Source organism: Henckelia pumila, chromosome 2, assembly GCF_033568475.1.
Source record: "Henckelia pumila isolate YLH828 chromosome 2, ASM3356847v2, whole genome shotgun sequence".
Taxonomy (NCBI): Eukaryota; Viridiplantae; Streptophyta; class Magnoliopsida; order Lamiales; family Gesneriaceae; genus Henckelia; species Henckelia pumila.
Window position 1 is genome coordinate 118,308,186 of NC_133121.1, and position 22,271 is coordinate 118,330,456.

At 30.8% G+C, this 22,271-nt stretch overlaps 2 protein-coding genes across 2 annotated transcripts; one reads left to right on the top strand and one right to left on the bottom strand.

The window, feature by feature from the left end:
• Positions 1 to 12,944: 12,944 nt before the first annotated feature.
• LOC140885197 (E3 ubiquitin-protein ligase MBR2-like) lies at positions 12,945 to 14,772 on the top strand. The gene is made up of 5 exons (XM_073292142.1): positions 12,945 to 13,390; positions 13,504 to 13,608; positions 13,804 to 13,905; positions 14,002 to 14,133; positions 14,383 to 14,772. Exons 1-5 carry the CDS (start codon positions 13,025 to 13,027, stop codon positions 14,554 to 14,556), a joined length of 879 nt encoding a protein of 292 aa, XP_073148243.1. The 5' UTR covers positions 12,945 to 13,024; the 3' UTR covers positions 14,557 to 14,772.
• A 1,644-nt stretch (positions 14,773 to 16,416) lies between these two features.
• On the bottom strand, positions 16,417 to 18,820 carry LOC140881986 (uncharacterized). The gene is made up of 2 exons (XM_073287690.1): positions 17,659 to 18,820; positions 16,417 to 17,525 (listed from the first exon to the last, which is right to left on the bottom strand). Exons 1-2 carry the CDS (start codon positions 18,792 to 18,794, stop codon positions 16,700 to 16,702), a joined length of 1,962 nt encoding a protein of 653 aa, XP_073143791.1. The 5' UTR covers positions 18,795 to 18,820; the 3' UTR covers positions 16,417 to 16,699.
• Positions 18,821 to 22,271: the final 3,451 nt, after the last annotated feature.

A 22,271-nucleotide genomic window follows, 5' to 3' on the forward strand; every position in this document is an offset into this window, starting at 1 on the left:
GAAAACATTTGGCTGGCACCTTAATTTATAGACGAAAATTTATGCGAATTTACTTGGATTTTAATAAAATTTAATTTGTAATATATATTTAATCTAAATATAGCTAATATATAATGTTGTTAAATGGAAATCGAAAGGAATTATGGTTGCGCACACACCTCCTTTGTGTATTATTTGACTTCATGCTACAACTAGTGGAATCATGACTCAAGCGTGTCACCACATGGCATATGACTATATTAATAATATTTTTTGAACTATTTTGGTTTCGAATTCGGAATTTTTTTCCATCAATTTTATCCTTGTGAGTAACACTCCTGTTAGATAGTCTCATTCGTGAGACGGGTCAATCCTATCCATATTTATAATAATAAATAATACTTTTGACATAAAATATAATATTTTTTAATGGATAACCCATATAAGAGACCCGTCTCAAAAAAATGATCCTTGAGACCGTCTTATGGAAGTTTTTGTCTATCCTTATAATATCAACGTTTCATCGCACAATTATGTTTTCCATCATATTTCATATTTATCATAGAGTAAATGACACATCTATATCGGCTAAATAATTTTTAAATTTTTTTAAAATAAATAATTAAAATCAGGATATAATGGTGAAAACTTTATAGGCGTAGGCTATGGTCACGCTTATAAATCATGAGCTATAATGTGGTGCACTGTCATTTTCTCAAGACCCTCATCATACAATACTGATGGGTGACTAAATCATTGGAATAAAGCGGCGCGTTCTTTGTTTTATTTTTATTATGTATATTATTTCTCTAACCAAGAATTTTAATCGGTAAAGAATCTTAATAACCATTTTAAAAAATACAAATATTTTTTTAACAAAAAAATATTTTGTAAAGGAGTATTTTCCAACCTTGGCTTGCTTCCCTCAATTTATAAAATTTATAAATTGTCTATCAGAAATCTGAGAAATTCAGAACCAACGAGGAACAATCATTTGATACAATAAATGTGCCACGGCATGCGCCGGTTTCTAATAATAACCACGCCCATTCACTTTTTCAAACTTTTTCATTAAAGTCTTGTCCCAAATTCATTCAACTCTAAATTTGCTTTGCTTTCAAGAAATTAATAATTCGATCAACTTTAAATGGTTTGCAAACGTATATCCGAAATTATATGAATAATGGTCTATCAGAAAATATTTTATTATTTCTCATCCTCAAATCTCTCAAGTTAAAATCATGGACTTGAATCTAACTAGAACCGATGACTCTTAAGATTATGGCTTAACTTATAGTTTATGAAAAACACTGTACTTATAGATTAAACTTTTCTGAATCTACATATAATCTAAAACATATTATCACGAGGGGAAGAAACTAATTCTACCGACAAAGATACCGACTGCGAGCTAGGACTTGAGGAGGAGGCCGAGGCCAAGTATCCATCATAAAGTGGAGCTGGGATAGGCATCGGCGGCGGCGGCGATTGAAGTAGTTGCAGCCGGAGTTCAGAGTGGAGCATACTCCGTGTTACTGGAGAAAACAGTCCATCGCTATGGTAGGATAGCCCTGGATGAGTGAAGGGATTAATAGCAGTACTGTCGCAATTCGCCATTAATATTGAGTCAGATGAGTTATCCCAATTAGCACTCTCCCCTGGAAAATTATGAGTCGGGATTAGTAATCCATCCATCATCATCTGCTGATAACTTAGCGAGGCCTTCTGAAGTTGAAGGGCTTTGATGCATTCAATTGTCTTATCCAGAACTGAAGCTGCACTCAACTATATAATATTTATATACGCAAAACCCACTATTAATTCCAATCAATTAATGACGAATAACAAATTCATATAATCTTCATATATAAATTTTTCTTGAGCATGCAGCGCAACAGACGATTAAATATTATATTTTGAAAGATAAAAGTTTTGTAAAAAATGATAATTAGATTTCAAGACATTTATTAAATTAAATTTACATGGATGGATATAAATCAGCTTGGTTCCGCCCCCTGTTCTTGAATAATTAGCTAGATTTATATAGAATAATATTACACGTGCAAGCTTAGCTTTACTGACTTTGTATGAGCAGTTGGGTAGTACTAATTCTTGAAGGGTTTTCATTCTCTCGGCAATTCGGCTCCTTCGTTTCTGTTCAATTCAGAGAGAGATGTAGGAGAATTTTGATTACTTTTCAGTGATATATATCTTATTTAATCCCTGAGAAAACAGAGTATTAAATAATATATATGTATGTACAAAATTTTAACAATTTTAAAGTGCACAAAGGCAGGGCAATTGGCAACAATTCATCAAAATTAGTAATTCGTCCCCTGCAGCAAATTTTATTACAAAATGGCACAAAATGAATAAAATATGATGTAGAAAAGATATTCTTTTCTAATTTTCCCGTTATATTAAAATATATAACTACTTTAATTACAAAAATTTTATAACTAACTAACTATATGTATAATATATATACTAGAAAAATGCACATGCGTTATATGTGAATAATTAACCATTTTAAATATGAGTAAGAAATTTGAATAATATATTTAAATTAATGGTGGATTAAAAAAAAGAAGATGAAAGGATTTCATTAACACATAATATGAAGAAAAATAAGTGATAGAAGAGAAAATTCACGATGAGAACTTCGTATTTATTGATATGTATGTCCAAAATTATCACTAATTGGAATGACTTGAATATAATCATATTAATTACCAATCTACCATTAAAAAAAATCTACTAGCTCAATTCAAGCTTGAAACCCTTGAGTAGTGTTTGAGATTGCGTAATAAAAAATATTTTCGAGTTTTTTTTCAAAAAAAAAAAATCTTAAAAATATTTTTTAAAGTAATCTCATATATAATTTGATACACCGACAGAAGTTTGAACTCGATTATTGAAAAACACCAACATATAATTAGTTAATTCGAAGACGTACAATATTGACAAAATGATTTATTACATTAAAAATCTAAGAATTTGATAGCAAAAATTTACAAGTATGTCCAAGTTCACGCATTAATTCCCCATTATATTGTGGTCGAACTTCGATCGACATGATACTCGTAAATTTTAGCTATCAAATTCTCAGATTTTTAAGTAAATGACGAATGAGAAAATTTTAATCTCAAGACAAAATATATATATTAACTAATTATAAGTAGCACGTGTCAAAAAACAAACTGTAAAATTCAGTAATTAGCTCACCCTTTCACATGTGCTACGCTTTCCCAGTTCATCGGCCTTTCTCTTCTTGTTTCCTCCGGCAACTTCATGATATTCCCCCATGGCTACGGACCCATTAATGGCGAGTACTTCTTCTGCTGCAGGTGCGAAATGCAGAGGCGGATTTGAATGCATTTCCATCTGGGTTTGATCTTCTAAGCTCATCATGTAAGTCGTCGAATATTGCGGTACAGGAAGTGGTTGATGCCATGATAAACCCTGCATTGTTGAAGCAGAATCCAAGTTCAAACCGCGCCAAAAGTTGTGAGGATTCATTTTCTGGGAAAAGAAATGGTTAGATTTGGGCATTGCATATACCAATTATATATTTTCTCATGCATGCATTAACAAACTATGGAATCGTATATATATATAGAAAATGGCTGGCTGGCTAGGTTTTTTCATGATTACCGACTTGAGAAGAAGCGTGATGGGCCTCCACGTGGCATTTTGGTTTGCATGACAAAAGATATTTTCTCTCTTAAAAAAAAAAGAATATGAAAGCTTACTACATATCCCAAATGATACACACGTATCATAATAAACCTAATTATTGGGCCGATATTGAGGCTTTAGCCTACTGGCTAAGGCTGAAGCTCGGAGCGGTCATATGGTCTCAGGTTCGATTTTCGCGGCAAGTCTTGTTGATTGTATGAGCATTTTTTTTTATTTTTTTGTACTCTGATTTTAAATTGTAATTGTACTGTAAAAAAAAACCTAATCATTGGAATTTCGATTGCTTTTTATTTTGAACAATGTTATATGTATAATAAAGATTACGTACGTTATTTTTTAAGTTACAAAACTATTTTAATAAAAAAATATTTCGATTAAATTCTATTTTAAATAATTTTATAATTTCAAAACCAAAAACCTTTGGTATATAATAAGAAGTTTATCTTAAACAATCATGTAGTGAATATTCGCTTACACTACGTACATATACTCTGTGCGTGCATGTATATATATAACAACAAGAGGTCCAATTAATTATCAAATCGTGTATGCATTCACGTACAAAACCACCAATTTATAAAAAATGTTTCCAATTTTATTTTAAAATTTTCTTATGCAGTAAGGATATTTTTCATGATTTGATTTAAATAAACACGTGTGTATAGATATACATATGGCTTGGTTGCTTATAAAAAATTGGCACTTGGCGTTAATTGACATCTACTCCGACTGCATGTCGTACATCTATATCTAGGCGCTGTGTTTCTACTACTTAACATCAATTATTTTTTTTCCCCATTAATTTCAGCCACTAATCTATTATTCTTATATGAATAAATGATATATTATTATATTTAAAAAATTCAGATTTTTAAGGAAGAAAAAAAATTATGGAGTTATTTTAATCTCAGTGAAGAAGCGTATATCACCATTGGTTTTTTTTTATAAATATTTAATATAAAGAGAGACTCGGTACGTACATAGGGGAGTTAGTAATTTACTTATCAATAGGGGAAAAGCATATTTGTTTTTTCAATAATATGAATTTAAAATAGTATTGATCAATGGTCATCTCATCTGTGTACGCAGATACTATATATGAACAAGGTTTTATCTAAATCTACAGATATATATATTTGCAAAAACAAACAAAAGAAAAGATATATACTAGCATATCGATGTATATGTGATGGGAAATGGGGACTGCTTCTTGTTAATAACTTATTGGAGAGCTCGAAAGTTGGCAGTTAACTCATCCATTCAAGTGAATGCTCGTGTCTATCCGTGATGATTGGTCATAATTTTGTGATTTTAATACGTCATGCCCTACATAATTGCAATTGTATTTGTATCGCATTTATAATATCTATCTCATTATTTCTTTATTTTATATGTATATATATATATACAATTACACGTACGGTTACATTTCGCGTTAAAACTACGAAATTATCTTATGAATATATGTTTTTATTAATGTATTTGAGATAATTTGGTAATTTCAAAAGCTACATATATGATATAACCGTATATGTACATATAGTATATATATCTCTTGTTTTATTTCCCTTTATCCAAGTAATTCATAGCATTCCATAATTATTTGAAAATTATTTTATTGGTCCGATCCGTGACTCTGAGAAAGATGATCTTATTATATGGATTATTAACTTGTAGCCTTGTAGGGCTTGGTTGGTGTTATTTATAATAATTTTCGTATTTCTTTCTTTTATATCTATTATCTATTATCTATCTATTATTATTATTATTATTATTTTATTATCTATATAAAAGAGCCAATGTTTAGAATTGTGATATGTCATTAATACCCTTCATTGTTTAGATTTCTCGATAAGCGTTTGGTAATATATGAAAATATAAGTGCAAAATATTGAATATAAAAAACATTGAATATCAAAATTTTGTCAAATTTGGTCAACTTTTGCGGCTATTAAATGTAATTTTAATTATAATAATAATAAAATTAATAATTAATAATAATAATAATAATTTTAATAATCTATTATCTATATAAAAGAGCCAATGTTTAGAATTGTGATATGTCATTAATACCTTTCAATGTTTAGATTTTACCCTTCAATGTTTAGATTTCTCAATAAGTGTTTGGTAAATATATAGAAATATAAGGGCAAAACGTTGAATATAAAAAACATTGAATATCAAAATTTTGTCAAACTTGGTCAACTTTTGCTGCTATTAAATGTAATTTTAATTATAATAATATTAAAATTAATAATAATATTAATAAATTAATACCCTTCATTGTTTAGATTTCTCGATAAGCGTTTGGTAAATATATGGAAATATAAGTGCAAAACATTGAATATAAAAAACATTGAATATCAAAATTTTGTCAAACTTGGTCAACTTTTGCGGCTATTAAATGTAATTTTAATTATAATAATATTAAAATTAATAATTAATAATAATAATAATAATAATTTTAATAATCTATCTATTATCTATATAAAAAAGCCAATGTTTAGAATTGTGATATGTCATTAATACCCTTGAATGTTTAGATTTTACCCTTCAATGTTTAGATTTCTCAATAAGTGTTTGGTAAATATATAGAAATATAAGGGCAAAACGTTGAATATAAAAAACATTGAATATCAAAAATTTGTCAAATTTGGTCAACTTTTGCGGCTATTAAATGTAATTTTAATTATAATAATATTAAAATTAATAATAATATTAATAAATTAATACCCTTCATTTTTTAGATTTTTCGATAAGCGTTTGGTAAATATATGGAAATATAATTGCAAAACATTGAATATAAAAAACATTGAATATCAAAATTTTGTCAAATTTGGTCAACTTTTGCGGCTATTAAATGTAATTTAATTATAATAATATTAAAATTAATAATTAATAATATTAAAATTAATAATTAATAATAATAATAATAATTTTAATAATCTATTATCTATTATCTATATAAAAGAGCCAATGTTTAGAATTGTGATATGCCATTAATATCCTTCAATGTTTAGATTTTACCCTTCAATGTTTAGATTTCTCAATAAGTGTTTGGTAAATATATAAAAATATAAGGGCAAAACGTTGAATATAAAAAATATTGAATATCAAAATTTTGTCAAACTTGGTCAACTTTTGCGGCTATCAAATGTAATTTAATTATAATAATATTAAAATTAATAATAATATTAATAAATTAATACCCCTCATTGTTTAGATTTCTCGATAAGCGTTTGTTAAATATATGGAAATATAAGTGCAAAACATTGAATATAAAAAACATTGAATATCAAAATTTTGTCAAATTTGGTCAACTTTTGCGGCTATTAAATGTAATTTTAATTATAATAATATTAAAATTAATAATTAATAATAAAATAATTTTAATAATCTATCTATTATCTATATAAAAGAACCAATGTTTAGAATTGTGATATGTCATTAATACCCTTCAATATTTAGATTTCTCAATAAGTGTTTGGTAAATATATGGAAATTTAAGGGCAAAACGTTGAATATAAAAAACATTGAATATCAAAATTTTGTCAAACTTGGTCAACTTTTGCGGCTATTAAATGTAACTTTAATTATAATAATATTAAAATTAATAATAATATTAATAAATTAATACCCTTCATTGTTTAGATTTTTCGATAAGCGTTTGGTAAATATATGGAAATATAAGTTAAAAACATTGAATATAAAAAACATTGAATATCAAAATTTTGTCAAATTTGGTCAACTTTTGCAGCTATTAAATGTAATTTTAATTATAATAATATTAAAATTAATAATTAATAATAATAATAATAGTAATAATAATTTTAATAATAATAATAATATAAGGGAGACAATGTTTAGAATTATTATATGTCCTTCAATGATTAGATTTAAAAATTAATAATAATAACAATAATAATAATAATCTATTATTCTATTATTATTATCATTATCGTTAATATCCTTCAATGGTTATGTTTTTCAATATATTTTTGGTAAAGAGTCAATGTTTAGAATTGTGATATGTCATTAACATCTTTCAATGATTAGATTTTTTAATATATGATTTGGTAAATATATGAAAAAATAAGGACAAAACATTGAATATCAAAATTTTGTCAAACTTTGTCAATTTTGCGGCTATTAAATATAATTTTAATTATAATAATATTGATATTAATAATACATAATAATAATAATAAAAAAAAAAAAAAATTGGGCAATCAAAATATCAACCAATATAAAAATAAGATTCAAAAAATAAAAACTAATAATAATAATAATAATAATAATAATAATAATAATAATAATAATAATAATAATAATAATAATAATAATAAGAATTATTCTTCTTATTATTATTATTCAATTAAAAGAGCCAATAAATGGGTTAAAAAATTTTACTATGAATTTTCGATTGAGCACTTTATTGGTTCTTGGTGTATGCTTTTGGCATGGATAATGTGTGAAAAAATTGGAGCAAAAATAAAGGTAAATTTGGATTATTGATTTTTAAGATTGGTCAATGTTTTTTAATTTTTTGTGTTTCATATATTAAATTTAATTAAATTAATTAATTTGCACAATTTACTTAACAGTCAATTTCGTTGTTTGTGTTTCATTTATAGTTTGCATCATTTAGGAATGAGTGACTTTTTATAAGTTGGTTAATTATATGTGATACTTTATTATAAATAAATAATTAACAATTTTTTATAATTTAAATAATGTTAAAATTTAAATATTTTACGTAACGTTGATCTATTTGTGTTTCCAATATGATTTCAACATCTAAAATATTATCATGTATGTGTCGTGTAGTCAATGAGAACATATTTAGTTATTGGTAGCCAAATTAATGAATCAAAATTAATACATTCCAAGTTAAAGAGAAATTAATTAATTTCGACTGTAAGCATTATTTTCATTATTTTATCATAATATTTTTACATAAATTATTTTACATTATAATTATTTATTAATAGTTTATGTTCTATTATTATAAATTAATTTGATTATTAGTTTGCATTTAGATTGACTTATTTGAAATTCATTAATTTTGAATTCATCTTCATTATTCAATTACTTCAACAATATAAAACCAAATCAATATTATATTTATTTACACTCTATTTATACTTGCCATGATGGATTTAATATGGTTCTAATATTTTAAGAAATTGAAATTCATTGTGACTAGATCAATTATAGTATAATTAAATAAATATGGAGATGAATTAAAATTCTTTTATGTAAGTTATCTAAACAATAAAAATATATTTATATATATGATTTCAAATCCTTCTTTCCAAACTAGGGGTGCAAACGAACCGAATCGAGCCGAATAATGGTAAAATTTTAAGGCTCGAATTCGGCTCGATAAGAGTATATTCGAGTTCGAGCTCGATTCGAAGTTCGATAATTTCAAATATTTTGGCTCGAGCTCGGCTCGAAATGAAGTTCGAGTTCGAGTTGGGCTCGAAATATTCGAACCTATTCGTAAACTATTCGGATATTATGGTTCGAAAAGCTCGAAATGTTCAAAAAAAGTTCAAAATGTATATATATTTATTATATAATTATATTATATTAATTAAATATTAAGGTTCACGAACTATTCGCGAACTATCGAACAGTATAATTTCGGCTCGAGTTCGGCTTGAAAAAAAGTTATGTTCGAATTCGGCTCGAGTTTGATAAGCTCGAATACGAATCAAATATTTATCGAGCGGGCTCGTAAAGCTCACGAACAGGTTCAGTTCGTTTGCACTCCTGATCCAAACTCAGCCTTATATTTTTTACAATACTCTAACCATATCTCTTATTACATGCACAAGTCTATGAGAATGTGATTCACCGTGTCACGTGTTCTTCCAGATCATTTGTTCCTAAAACGAAAGTTATAGAAATATGTTTGAAGTTTAGAGAGAGTGTGTGTGTGTGTATTTCAAGATCATTTGTTCTTGCGTTTCACAATTCGTTTTAGTTTATTTTTCATGATTATAATTTTATAAGTTCTCTTTTGATCATCGTCAACTAAAAGTTTTTAAATAATATGTCATCATGTCTCTAATAAATTGAAAGTTGACCAAATTTATCAGCACGATTTCAGGGTTTTGAAGATAGCAACTGACATTCTTGCAATCTTTTGATAATGTCATTGATCCAATTGATAGATTTTGAATCATAACATTGTTAAAAACCAACTTACTAATAATTATAAATAATTCACCACATATAACCATCATAATCAAATACAAATATTTTTTGATAGTAGAAGCATATATATTGTCAAAAATCAAATACATTGGCATATGATTTCAAAGAACAGAAGAACACGAAAACAAACACAATTGAACGCGAACAAAAATACAAGAGGCAAAAATGACCAAAAAAAGAAGATTTCATGAGTTAACCAAGAAAAACAAGAACACTAAAGCCAATTAATTGAGGTAATTAGGGATGATGAGAACATATCAACTTTCACCCGAAAAAAAAATAAATTATTAGGATTTAAGAGTTAGGACAACAAAAGAGACTCACATGTGAAGTTATCCGAAATTAAAAAAATATGGACATAAAATGGTTAAATATAATAAATTGTGGATTGAGCCCTTGAACATAACAAAAAAAACAAAGAAAAACAGGTAAAATTTGATAGATGAAATCCCCATTGTCACAAGAAATGATCAATTTAATTAATTTTTTTTGGATTTGACATCTAAACAACGTCGGTGTTGTTCTACTTTAGCTTATAATTTTCAATGGCGTCAAAAAAAAAAGACCATAGTTGTTCTGCTTGAGCTTATAATTTTTGATGGCGTCAAAGAAAAAGAACAATATGGTCGAGATAATTTTTCCCTTTATTTCTCCTCTTTGAGAAAAGAAATGCAAACAAAATTAATAATTTAGTTTTAATACATTATTGTAGATTCAATTAATGACAATAAATTATTTTTTAAATCAAAGATATAATGGTGAGTTGCGACGGATTGTGGACTGACCCACATCGATAGCTCATTTTGGTACCTTTAATTTTGAGCACACATTACGGACAAGGGATGTGCTGTCAAAATTTAAAAACATGAGGATATATGTGCACAAGACTTGAAAACACTGGAAATTAATAGAATATTATTATTTTTTTAGCAATTTTTGAATTTCATAGAAGTGTTATATGCAATTAATTAATTAATTTTAGTCTCGAAGATCTGTTTGTGATTTTGATTTTCAAATATCGAACATCATAACCTTGCTCGTACATGCTTTCATAGTACAAATTTATTTATTAACTCTCTATGTTCACACCAGATACAAGTTATATTTTAAAACTCTTTTTTTTTAGAGTATATAAGAAGAAGAGGAGGAATAAGAGAAGTTAAGATGTCTTAACAATCAGTTAATATAAAACCAAAAAATTATATATATTATTCGAATGATGATTTTTCAATGTGCGGAAGGTAATATGACATGAATTAATATTGATTATTGAGAAGTCACTAATTGTTTTCTCCAACGTGAATAAATATTTATAAATATAAAATTTCATAAATCTATAAAATATATCACGTGATTATATTTATATCTACAATTTTTTTTCTTAAATCTATAAAATATATCCGTGATTATATTCATATCTACAAAAATTTTCACCTGTAATTTGTTTTATCTTTAATTGTACCCAATATTTATAAGTATAGTTTGTCAAACACAATATTTAACGAAGCAAAAAAAATACATTATGGTATGGTTTATTATTTGTGTATGTCGAATTTAATCACTCTTCTTGAAATAATGTGAATTAGATAGTGATGTTAATGAAAATTTGAAATTCATACAACGTTTGACAACATATAAAGAACATGTCACTATTTAAAATCAATTGTATGTAAATTATAGAATAAAAAAGAATACTGATATAAATACATTAGTTATTTGAAGTCAATTACAGTAATAGAAGATTCAATATATTGATGCCAAAATAAGAAAAACTCAGAGATCATTGATAACCAACACATCATAGGCATCAAACTTTAAGATAATAAAAAAATTGGTATGTCAACAACATCATCGAGAGAAAGAGACAAATAAACAATAAAAAGATCAAGAATTGTAAGTCATAAATATTTTTTTTAAAAATAATTAATTTATGGATATTGTTAGCCATATTTGTGTAACTATTATTCCATTTCCAAAAAATTGATATAACATCATTTTTTATTCAATCAAATAACTAACATGACACAAACAAAGTGCTACGCACGTGTTTTTTACTAGTAGTTATAAATGGGAATATATATATGTATTCGTTAATTAGTTCGAACTCGGCTTATATATGCATATACGGTATACCCTAGCTAGCGAGAATTCGAGCTCGGAAGTTGCCATTTGTATGAGAGCAGCTTGAGAATTTTCCGTGTTTAAAACTGTAAATAATTTGATATCTATGAAAAGGCCCATAATGAAAAGCCTAGTCCATATATCATGGGCTCAAATGAAACTCTGCGTCAAGCCCAAATATGATCCGAAAAAGTTTTTTGCTCCAGCATACTCATACTATGACCCGTTGCAATATATATATGTACTCATCACTCCTACCTACTACCTAGTGATATAAAACAAATGAAAAAATTACCGATTGAAACTTTTACAAGTACCGAGACTGAAATCATATTTTAAATCTAAACTATTACAGAGTAATAATAATGTCAGTGAATAAGTTGCAGCAAAAAACAAAAGACATTGTTGTTAAAATAAAAATTAAAGTCTTTGATGTGAAAATAATAGTCATGAAATGTTCGAGACACAATATAATGCAAGGTTAGGCAGGGTTTGTGTCTTTGTGAGAGGACGTCAGATTTTTTCGAACGTCCCAAAAAATCAAGTATATATAATTTTAAATAAAATAAAATAAAACAAAATAGACAACTGTATTACCATAAGGAGGGAGATTGGCCTTTTTTTTTTTTTTTTTTTTTTTTCTGTCACATCTTATTACCCAAAAATTCTTGGTTGGGACATGTACATCATCATTTTGCCAAACAATATTTACATCACATTTTCACCATTCAGTAATCAGTACTATATATGAACATTTACCTTCAATTTATTTATAGATATGAACAAAACCAAATTTAATCGAAGGTGAAAAGCTGGAGACTTGTCGGGATTGTGTCCTTGTCAACTTTTTTCATCTCAATAATATGTATGTATGCAATAAAAAATGTTTTGTAAATTACTGAAGCCTAGTATAACTACTGCAAGCAAGCATTTTTCCTTGTATGTTTTCATCATTGTCTCAAGAACATCCAAGCTCCTTCGTTCTTTTGCAGATTCAAACATGCCCCTCCTATCGATCAATGAACACGAAACAGTACTGATCGAAAAACCGAAAAAACAGAAGAAAACAGCATCATCTTCAAACCCCAAATCTCATTCCGTTTCCAACATAATCTACCCAACCGAATCAAGAAACACATTGACTAAAAATCCCAGGAAAAACAACTACTTCTTTATGGCAAAACTCAAAGGTCTGGGATGTAAGGAGGCTTCAGCTTCTTCCTCCCCTGTATCTTCGAGTAACCGAAGAAATCCTGCAAATGTTGCTGATGTTTCCTATGTCTGCTGCACTCCTCCAGGAATTGGCATTGGTTCTGATTTTGTACCAAGACCTGGAAACACCGCTCGGAGTACTGATCACCGAAAGGTACGTATAATTTATTTTTTTTGGGAATTGCATGGGAAAATATTTGATTTCTTTAGTGGGAGCTATTTTTACTGGAAGTTTGAGAGGTTGACTCTGTGTTCTTTTTACGTCAGTATTCTCGTGTCGGTAGGAGAAATGTGGATGATTCAGATCCAAGAATTGCAGGCAGTGTAATTGGATCCAAATTTGATAAGCGCTCTTTAAGAAGAATCATAGAGGTCTGGCATTGTTTTATTCCCTTTCTTTCTTTTGTTATCTTTATAATAAACACTTAAATGAGTCCATTTGATAATTGGCAACTGAGCTATCAATAAATTATATGTAATTTTTCTTCTATAGAATTGAATCTTGGAATGTCTAAATGCATGATAACATGATATGCCCAATGGAGATTGAAATTGAACGAATTGCAGATGATGGTGTTCCAAGAAAACATGCTCTCGACAAGAAGAATCCACAATGAATCCGATCGATACAAAGATTGGAGACTCGGCATTGATGATATGTCATACGAGGTACTTTCAGGGCCCCTTTTTGCGCAATTAATAGAATGTAAATGATCGCGACATTTATCCTTTTAACTGAATTTAAATTCATTATGCTGCAACTAGGAGCTGCTGGATTTGAGTGATGGGATTGGGAATGTCTGCACCGGTTTGAAACAAGAAGAGATATCTAATTGCCTGAGGAAATTCAGACCCTCCAATTCTCAAGACAAAGATTGGAGATGTAGCGTTTGCCAAGTGAGAATTTTCTTTTTCAACTCGAATATTGCAGATCTTATACTTTAGTGTAGACTATCATCGAAGGGTTGGTTCTTGCTGGGAAAACCAAGAAAACAGAAGATTTTTGACAAGCATCAAGCACCAGAAAAGATTTTATTTAATACATCAATCTCGTTTCTTACAGTTAGAGACAGAAATTAATCGTGAATCATAACTTAATGAAAACTATGAAACCAGAATTTAGGATATATTAATTTGTTTGTGCAGGAGAAATGCAGTGAGCCCGAAGATATAGGAACATTGGAGTGTGGACACCATCATCACTTGCAATGCATAAAGCAGTGGCTCCTGCAGAAAAACTCATGCCCCGTGTGCAAAGCTGCGGCGGTAACAAATGGTAACGAAGAAGTCGCCGGGGTCAGAGAGGGGATAACTGGATAAAGAGTACCCAGAATGTACTAGTTTGGTATGCGGCTAGAATGGTTGGCATTATTTATCTTCTACATTTTTTGAGTTTCTTGTTCTTCGATTTTCCACGTTCCAAAGTTTCATGTTTACTGTCAAGAACATTGAATCTTGTACGTTGGATGAGATTGCTCATATGCTGTGGAAAAGGATCCATGTAATTGTACTAGATTCCTTTGTTGTTGCCAAGGAAGGGAGGTACCTGAGTTATTATCTCCGAGGGAGACATTTAAATTCGGATCTATGGTGAAAGTTGAGTAGCTTACATGACTAGTATCGAACAAGAAATGTTTTATGTGTAGAGCAGTTGTGCTAAGGGATAAGTCAAGTTGCTCCCTCCCTCAGGTCTCTGCCGCTCGTGCACATCCCTCGATTTAAACCCCACATGAGCCAATGAGCCTTTGACTCATGCGGGATGGGTCCCTTCGGGGTCAACCCTTTTTTTAAGATCAAAAGTAGAACGAAAAACAGGATATTACAAAACAGAGCCATTTTTTCGAGCATCCAGTTCATGTGGACACTTGAGTGTTTCAAGGATTCAGTTTCTAAATGTATAGGATCATACTTCTATGCTACAACAGCAGAGATATATCAATTAGTTGCAGCTCGTGATGTACACACAATGCCTCCATCCCTTGGGAAACAAAAGAAGATGCCTTGCTTTTACAGGCCTTTTTCAGAAAATAGTGTGTAAAGCAAATCAAATGTCCACATCAATAAACTGCTGAATGTATAGATAAATCCAACACTTTAATGTATGAATGACATATCTAAGGCTGGGAAAATGAACAAAGGAACAGCATGTATTCTCTAAAGATGGGAAGATAGCTGTCTAGAAAAGTAGCATGATTGCTTGCAGCAGCAACGTAAGATACTTCTTCAGAGGTAGGCAAACAAGAGCCATATTGCTGCATTTTGCAGTTCCTAAAATATATATTTTAAAAGTTCAAATGTGATCTTTGACCAAACATGCAGGATAAAGGACTGGCCTGAAAGTAAAGACATCGAGCGCAAATAACAAATCAGGCAGGAGTAGAACAACACGATCACTTTAATTTCCCCCTCTGACTTGTAAAAACAAGAGTCGTCCAAAACATCCACCGATCATTTCAAGATGGAATGTCCAAATCAGGTGTATAAAGATTAACAAGGATAAAGGAAGGTGCAGGCAGACACACATTCTATTTTCAAATATCAAATATGCAACAGAAAATAGCTTTCAGGAGATTAAGACATACATCCTCACAATCCGTAAAATCTAAAACAAAAGTTGTGAGTTGGCAAGCGAATGTATCTCTGGAAAATCTAATAGTAAGATTCCCCTTTGATCACAGAAAATTGAAACTGGCATGGAAAACAATGGTTAGATTTAAAGCACAAGGGCAATTCTTGGATGAATATGGAATGACACAACTAGATAAAATGACTTCGGTGAATTCAAATACAGAGTGCAACGGATATGAGCAATATTATATCGAAGCAGATGCATCATTTGAGATGGCATTCTATGAGGTATAAAAAACATGAATTATTGCGCAAAATCTAAACGATTGCCGTGGAGTAAGGGCAGTTCTGTCATCACAAAATTTGTTAATCTCCGTATTCAATTCCAAGTCCTAATATATTTTTATATAAGCGAAAACAGTAACAGAGTGCCAGGATCTCAAGTTCATAATGCGAGCCTCGTGCATAAAAAAAGCATAAACTTGGGGCTCCATCATGCTTTTCATCCAGCTTCCTTCAATTAGTTGTCTACGAAATGAGATTCACACAATCAAGTTGAGATCATCCACACATATAAAAAAACATGAACTAAAATAATTCAATGAGTATAAATTTGTTCCAAAACTGATGAGTATTTATTCAATAACAAACACAGATGGACCATGTGACTTTTGAAGTTGAAATTTACAGTATGAAAACAGATGCCCATTTTTCTTTCGACAACAATATGACACACACACACTAGACAGAAGACAAAAGACGAGTTTCTTAATGCTATAACAATCATGTATCACAGACCAAGCTAAATAGTAAAACAGACACTGTAGATTATATAAACTTCAAAGAGAAACCAAAACCCTGCTGCAAAATTTTGCATCCATGATCAAGTCCCCTGTCATGGCTGCGAAGTTTGTACTTGAGGCTTCAAGTTTTCCGTAGGGAGCTGAGCAGTAGCTTCGGGTAATACCGCAGCAGAGGCCGGCATCAGGGTCTGGTACTGAGCAGCCAACTGAACGGGTAGAGGTTGAGTGCAATACATTTGAGCATGTGCAGGATCAGTAAATTCGTAGATAGAATTTAATGCAGAAGAGGGAGCTACTGCCTGTTGGGGATGATAAACTTGAGTGAAACCAACATATTGAGCTTGGTTCTGGTTGATAGGAACTCGAACTGGTGCTGATGAGGCTGTTGTTCTATACACACCGGCAGCGATTTCTAGCTGGGAAGCAGTATTTCCAACTGGATTGTAAGATGCAAGAGGGGCTGCAGCAGTAGAGGGTGGCATTTGTTGTCGACTGGAAGGAGCATTTGGTGTCAATTCATTATAATTTGGTGGCTGAACAGGTAAGTTATAAGCTTGAGCCTGTCTAGAAGGCATAAAGTAAACTGGATACTGCTGCTCAAGAAGGGGCTGGTGTGGATGGTGTTGTTGCTGAGTAGGATACATGGGGTAATAGGATGCAATTGGCACCGCTCCGGCAGGGATATACTGCATACCTGTATGAACAAACTGTTGCTGTTGATGCAATTGAGGATGGTTTTGGTCAAATTGACTGGACAAGACATAACCGGATTCTGAAACTTGAGGTTGCATCTGTCCTGTGCTATTATTTTTATCTGGATTGATGTTGAACCTACTGTTTCTAGATGGAATTTGTATAACTGGTTCTTGATAAATAGCTTGTCTCTGCCGAGACAATGGATTCGTTATGCTTCCCTCACTGTACAAGTAAGCCATTAACAACCCAATTCAGATAAGTTTCAACTCTCATTATTTAACAGGCAATCATAGAAACAAATTACATAAAAATACGGGCTAAAGATCATTGAATGAAAGCTCTTTCGTATGTGTACCTTGAAACTGAATCTGGAGAAGCCAAATCAATAGCACCACCCTGTTTCAGCTGATAGTGAGCAATCTGCTGCTGTTGCAATGGAGCCTGTACCCGATTCACATACTCCCCACCACCAAACACCGGCATTCCAGAAACCAATGCACCAGGCACCTCTGCCACCAATCCTTCAACCTCCTCCGTTTTCCTCCGCATTAAACTCGCATCACCCCCAACCCCAACAGTCATCTGCTGAAAATGCTCATCGATTCCCATCACACCCGGCTTTGGGATCTCCTCCAAGCGCACCCTTATCGGTGGTAAGTTCACCATTGAAGGAGAACTGGATGTGGAACCGAAAGACGAAGAGGTTTCCAGCATTGGAGAATCCGGCACGGAATGCCCATCCTGATTAATAACATTATTATTATTATTCCCATTCCCATCAACACTGTTTTTTTTACCCTCCAATTGGGCTTCAACGTCCTTCGCGAAGCCGGATTTTACCAACAAATCATCATCCAAACCCAACAAACAGTTAACCGAAGAAGATTCGGAATGCCCACGATCACTTGTGGTTGTTTTCCCCCCGTTGAGAGCGTTAAGAAGCCAGTCTTCCGATTTAGTAGAAGCAGATTCAACAAGAATCTGTTCTATATTGGACGATTTCGGAAACAAGAAGAGGCGAAGGCGACCCGGTTTCAATCCTCTGGTGGCATTATTAAGGCGGTCGTATTCTTCGACCATGTTCTCGAGATCTTCGTCGGTGGTGACCGAGATTAATGAATCCAAATCCTCGTTAGGGAGTTGGTATTTGAGGGAAAATTCCTGGTTGTGGAGGAGGGTTTTGGAGAGTCGGTGGTGGAGGTCGGCGAGAGAGGTTTGCCGATCGATGACGATGATTCGGGTGTCTCCGCCGATGTAGCATAAGGTCTTGTCGTGCGGACGGGGAATGATGTGACCGCCATAGCTGCACATGAGGCGGAGCTTCAGAGGCGGTGCGGTGGGCGGAGCGTCGGCATCGTATGAGTCCGTGAGACGGGATCGAGGAGAGGAGGAAACGGAGTCTGGGTAAGTTGGGGGTGCAACGACGGTGGCTGAGGAGGCGGAGGCGGTGGCGGAGAGAGGAGTAGGAGGTGCTGGTGGTGGGGCCTCCATGCCAGGAGAAAAGGAAAAGGAGAGCGTAAAGGGTAGGAAATATGTCTCCGTTCAAGATGGTTGATTTTATACTTCAGTCGCCAGCTGTTTTCCATTTTTTTTTTGGAAAATATAATTCATATTTTTTTTCTAACTACATTTGAAGTATAATTAATTAATTAATTAAAACAATACCTCAAAGTATAGGTTTTCTTAGTTTTATATTTTATAATAAATTTACTATTATTTTAATATATATTTTAAAATAAGCATTAAGAGAGTTTTTCGGATATTTTTTTCAGTCTATGTTTCAAATTTATTTGACTCAATATTATTTTGAAAATGAAGATTCAGACAAAGATACTAGTAGATATATATGAACTCTTGGGATAATTTGCTGTGTAGCCTGACCTCTCGTTTTTATTGTATTTTTCCAAATTATAATCCATCGTTGTTCAATTGTATAATAGTCATTTATTTTGTATTTTTTTCTCGATTTAGCACTATCATTTACCTGCAAATTAACAATAACGAAAGTTAAGCATGTTACTCAATTATAATCCTCTATTTCGTTTTCATCACTTTTTTTTCGATTTAATCATTTTGTTTTTTCAAGTGTCTCGAATAATTCTTTCATTTTACATGAATATTTTCGTTTTAGTTTCTTGCTGATTATACGGTAAAAAAAAAAAAGAGAGAGAAGAAGAAGAAGCAGAAAATGAAGTATATCATATATGTTGCTTTTATTCAAAAATAATAATAATAAAACTGAAAGCAAACGGGCTCTTATATGTACATTTAACCATGGATTAGCAAATGTTGAGACTGGACATCGCAAAATATACTTGTTTACTGGATTGGGCCCAGTTTCCAAACCTATTGGGCCAGTGATTTGGGCAATCACAATCTCGTCGAAACTAGTGAAAATGAACGAAATTTTTGTATTGCAAAAAAAAAAAAATATTGTATTAAATTTTTGTGGTATAAACATAATCAAAATAATGGAGATTCGAATCTAAAGTTTCGTTTGGACATGTATTTAAAAATATATTTAGTGTTTTATAAGTAAAAAAACGAGTTATTTGCACCAAACACTCCTGTGAAATATTAAAAATGCACACTTCTCCCTTGTGAAATTTTAATAGGCATCTTCAACCCTAACCTTTTAAAAAATTAGCACACTCGCCCCTTCAGATGAGTGATTGTTGCGCACGCGCCTCTCATGCGACTGGGCAAAGATTTTGATATTTTTTTTTGCACCAAATACCCCTGTGAAATATTAAAAATGCATATTTGACCCCTGTGAAAATAGTTTTTAAATCTATTCAACCCATAATAAACAATTTTTATTAAAATCTAATTATGAAATATTTAGCAAACACTTTTCGTTTTATTAATTTTATTTTTATTTTTAAATATATTATGATTATATAATTATTTTCTAAAAAATATTATTGTTTTATCCTGTTATCATTATTTTATTAAACTTTTTCCCAGGGTGTCACCCATCCTATAATTGCCCCAAGTCAAGCACGCTTAACTTTGGATTTCTTATGTGATAAACTTCCAAAAAGAAGATGCACCTTCTTGATATGAGTAGCACATATGAAATCTTTTAAGTTCTCCTCAACTATGCAGTCCCATACCTACACAGTCTCAGAATCCCTCTCATTCCGGCAGAATCGGTTCATTCATGTCTCCCTCCGCCTAGAAGCCTTTCAGGAGCCGCTCATTCTCCGTGCAACCTCTTGGCACCGGCGATCACTCCCCGCCTCCTCAGCCCCGGGCGTCACATGCCCAACAGCTTCCGCTTGGTTCGTCCCCGAACCATACCGTACTAAGAGAGGTTGGCTTTGATACCATTTATAACGACCCACTGTATCAAGACGGGTCTTTTCAGCGTGCTTTTGTCCTCACTCACACGCACCCTGAGAAACTTCCCAGAGGGTCACCCATCCTATAATTGCCCCAAGTCAAGCACGCTTAACTTTGGAGTTCTTATGTGATGAGCTTCCGAAAAGAAGATGCACCTTCTTGATATGAGTAGCACATATGAAATCTTTTAAGTTCTCCTCAACTATGCAGTCTCATACCTACACAGTCTCAGAATCCCTCTCATTCCGACAGAATCGGTTCATTCATGTCTCCCTCCGCCTAGAAGCCTTTCAGGAGCCGCTCATTGTCCATGCAACCTCTTGGCACCGGCAATCACTCTCCGCCTCCTCAGCCCCGGGCGTCACACATGCATTCATAAACAAGTATTTAAATAATTTCAAGTAACAAAATATTGAACTAAACCGATAAGTTCAAACATATTGCTTTTTCGATTTAGTACTATATATTATTGAACCAATATTTAAATTTTTCGATAATATGCATTGCATAATTTGTAATAAATAATAAAAAAATAACATGCTTATATAATTTTAAATCGAAAAAGTATCATTCATGAACTTATCATTTTGTTCAATATTTTGATATTTTTAGATATTTAAATCCTTATTTATGAATCATATTTAATGGAGAAGTTGAAAATACGAAGTTATTTGATAAAATAATGATAACGAAATAAAATAATATTTTTTTAAAAATAAATTAATTATAAATTATAAATTTAAAATAAAAATAAAAATAAATAAAATTAAAAATGTTTGAAAAATATTTTATAATTAGATCTTAATAAATATTGTGTATTATTATTTAATGCAAATTATGCAATGCATTTTTAAAAAAATTAGATTTTGGTTAAAAAATCTATAATCCTAAAATGAAAGGAATATGCATGAAATTATCATTTTGAATTTAATATTTTGGTACTTTTAGATATTTAAATCTCGTTTATGAATGCATTTTTAATTGAGAAGTTGGAAACAAGAAGAAAGTTTAATAAAATAATGATAACAAAATAAAACAATAATATTTTTTAAACAATAATTATATAATCATAATAAATTAAAAATAAAATTAATAAAACGAAAAATGTTTGCTAAATATTTTATAATTAGATTTTAATAAAAATTGTGTATTATGAGTTGAATAGATTTTAAAAGTATTTTCACAGAGGTCAAATATGCATTTTTAATATTTCACAGGGGTATTTGGTGCAAAAAAAATCAAAATATTTGCCCAGTCGCATGAGGGGCGCGTGCGCAACAATCACTCATATGAGGGGGCGAGTGTGTTAATTTTTTAAAATTTTAGGGTTGAAGATGCCTATTAAAATTTCACAGGGGAGAAGTGTATATTTTTAATATTTAACAGGGGTGTTTGGTGCAAATAACTCGTAAAAAAACTTAAAATATGTGTTTGGATTAAAATTTTATAAAATATTTTTGAAAAATATCTTTTTCAGAAAAATGTTATCCAATTATAGTTTTTAAAAACATATTGTTTTAGATGTTTTTAGCATAAAACAATAAAAGACAAAGATGAACAACATTATTTTTGAAATGTTAAAATGTTTTTATAGAATAGTTGTCCAAACTTATATTTATTCAT

Coding starts and splice junctions, on each gene's coding strand:
- LOC140881986 (XM_073287690.1), bottom strand. CDS start 18,794: ATGGAGGCCCCACCACCAGCACCTCCTACTCCTCTCTCCGCCACCGCC. Junction 17,526..17,658: donor TCTCCAGATTCAGTTTCAAG/GTACACATACGA, acceptor TTACTTGTACAG/TGAGGGAAGCATAACGAATC.
- LOC140885197 (XM_073292142.1), top strand. CDS start 13,025: ATGCCCCTCCTATCGATCAATGAACACGAAACAGTACTGATCGAAAAA. Junction 13,609..13,803: donor CTTTAAGAAGAATCATAGAG/GTCTGGCATTGT, acceptor AACGAATTGCAG/ATGATGGTGTTCCAAGAAAA. Junction 14,134..14,382: donor GGAGATGTAGCGTTTGCCAA/GTGAGAATTTTC, acceptor TTGTTTGTGCAG/GAGAAATGCAGTGAGCCCGA.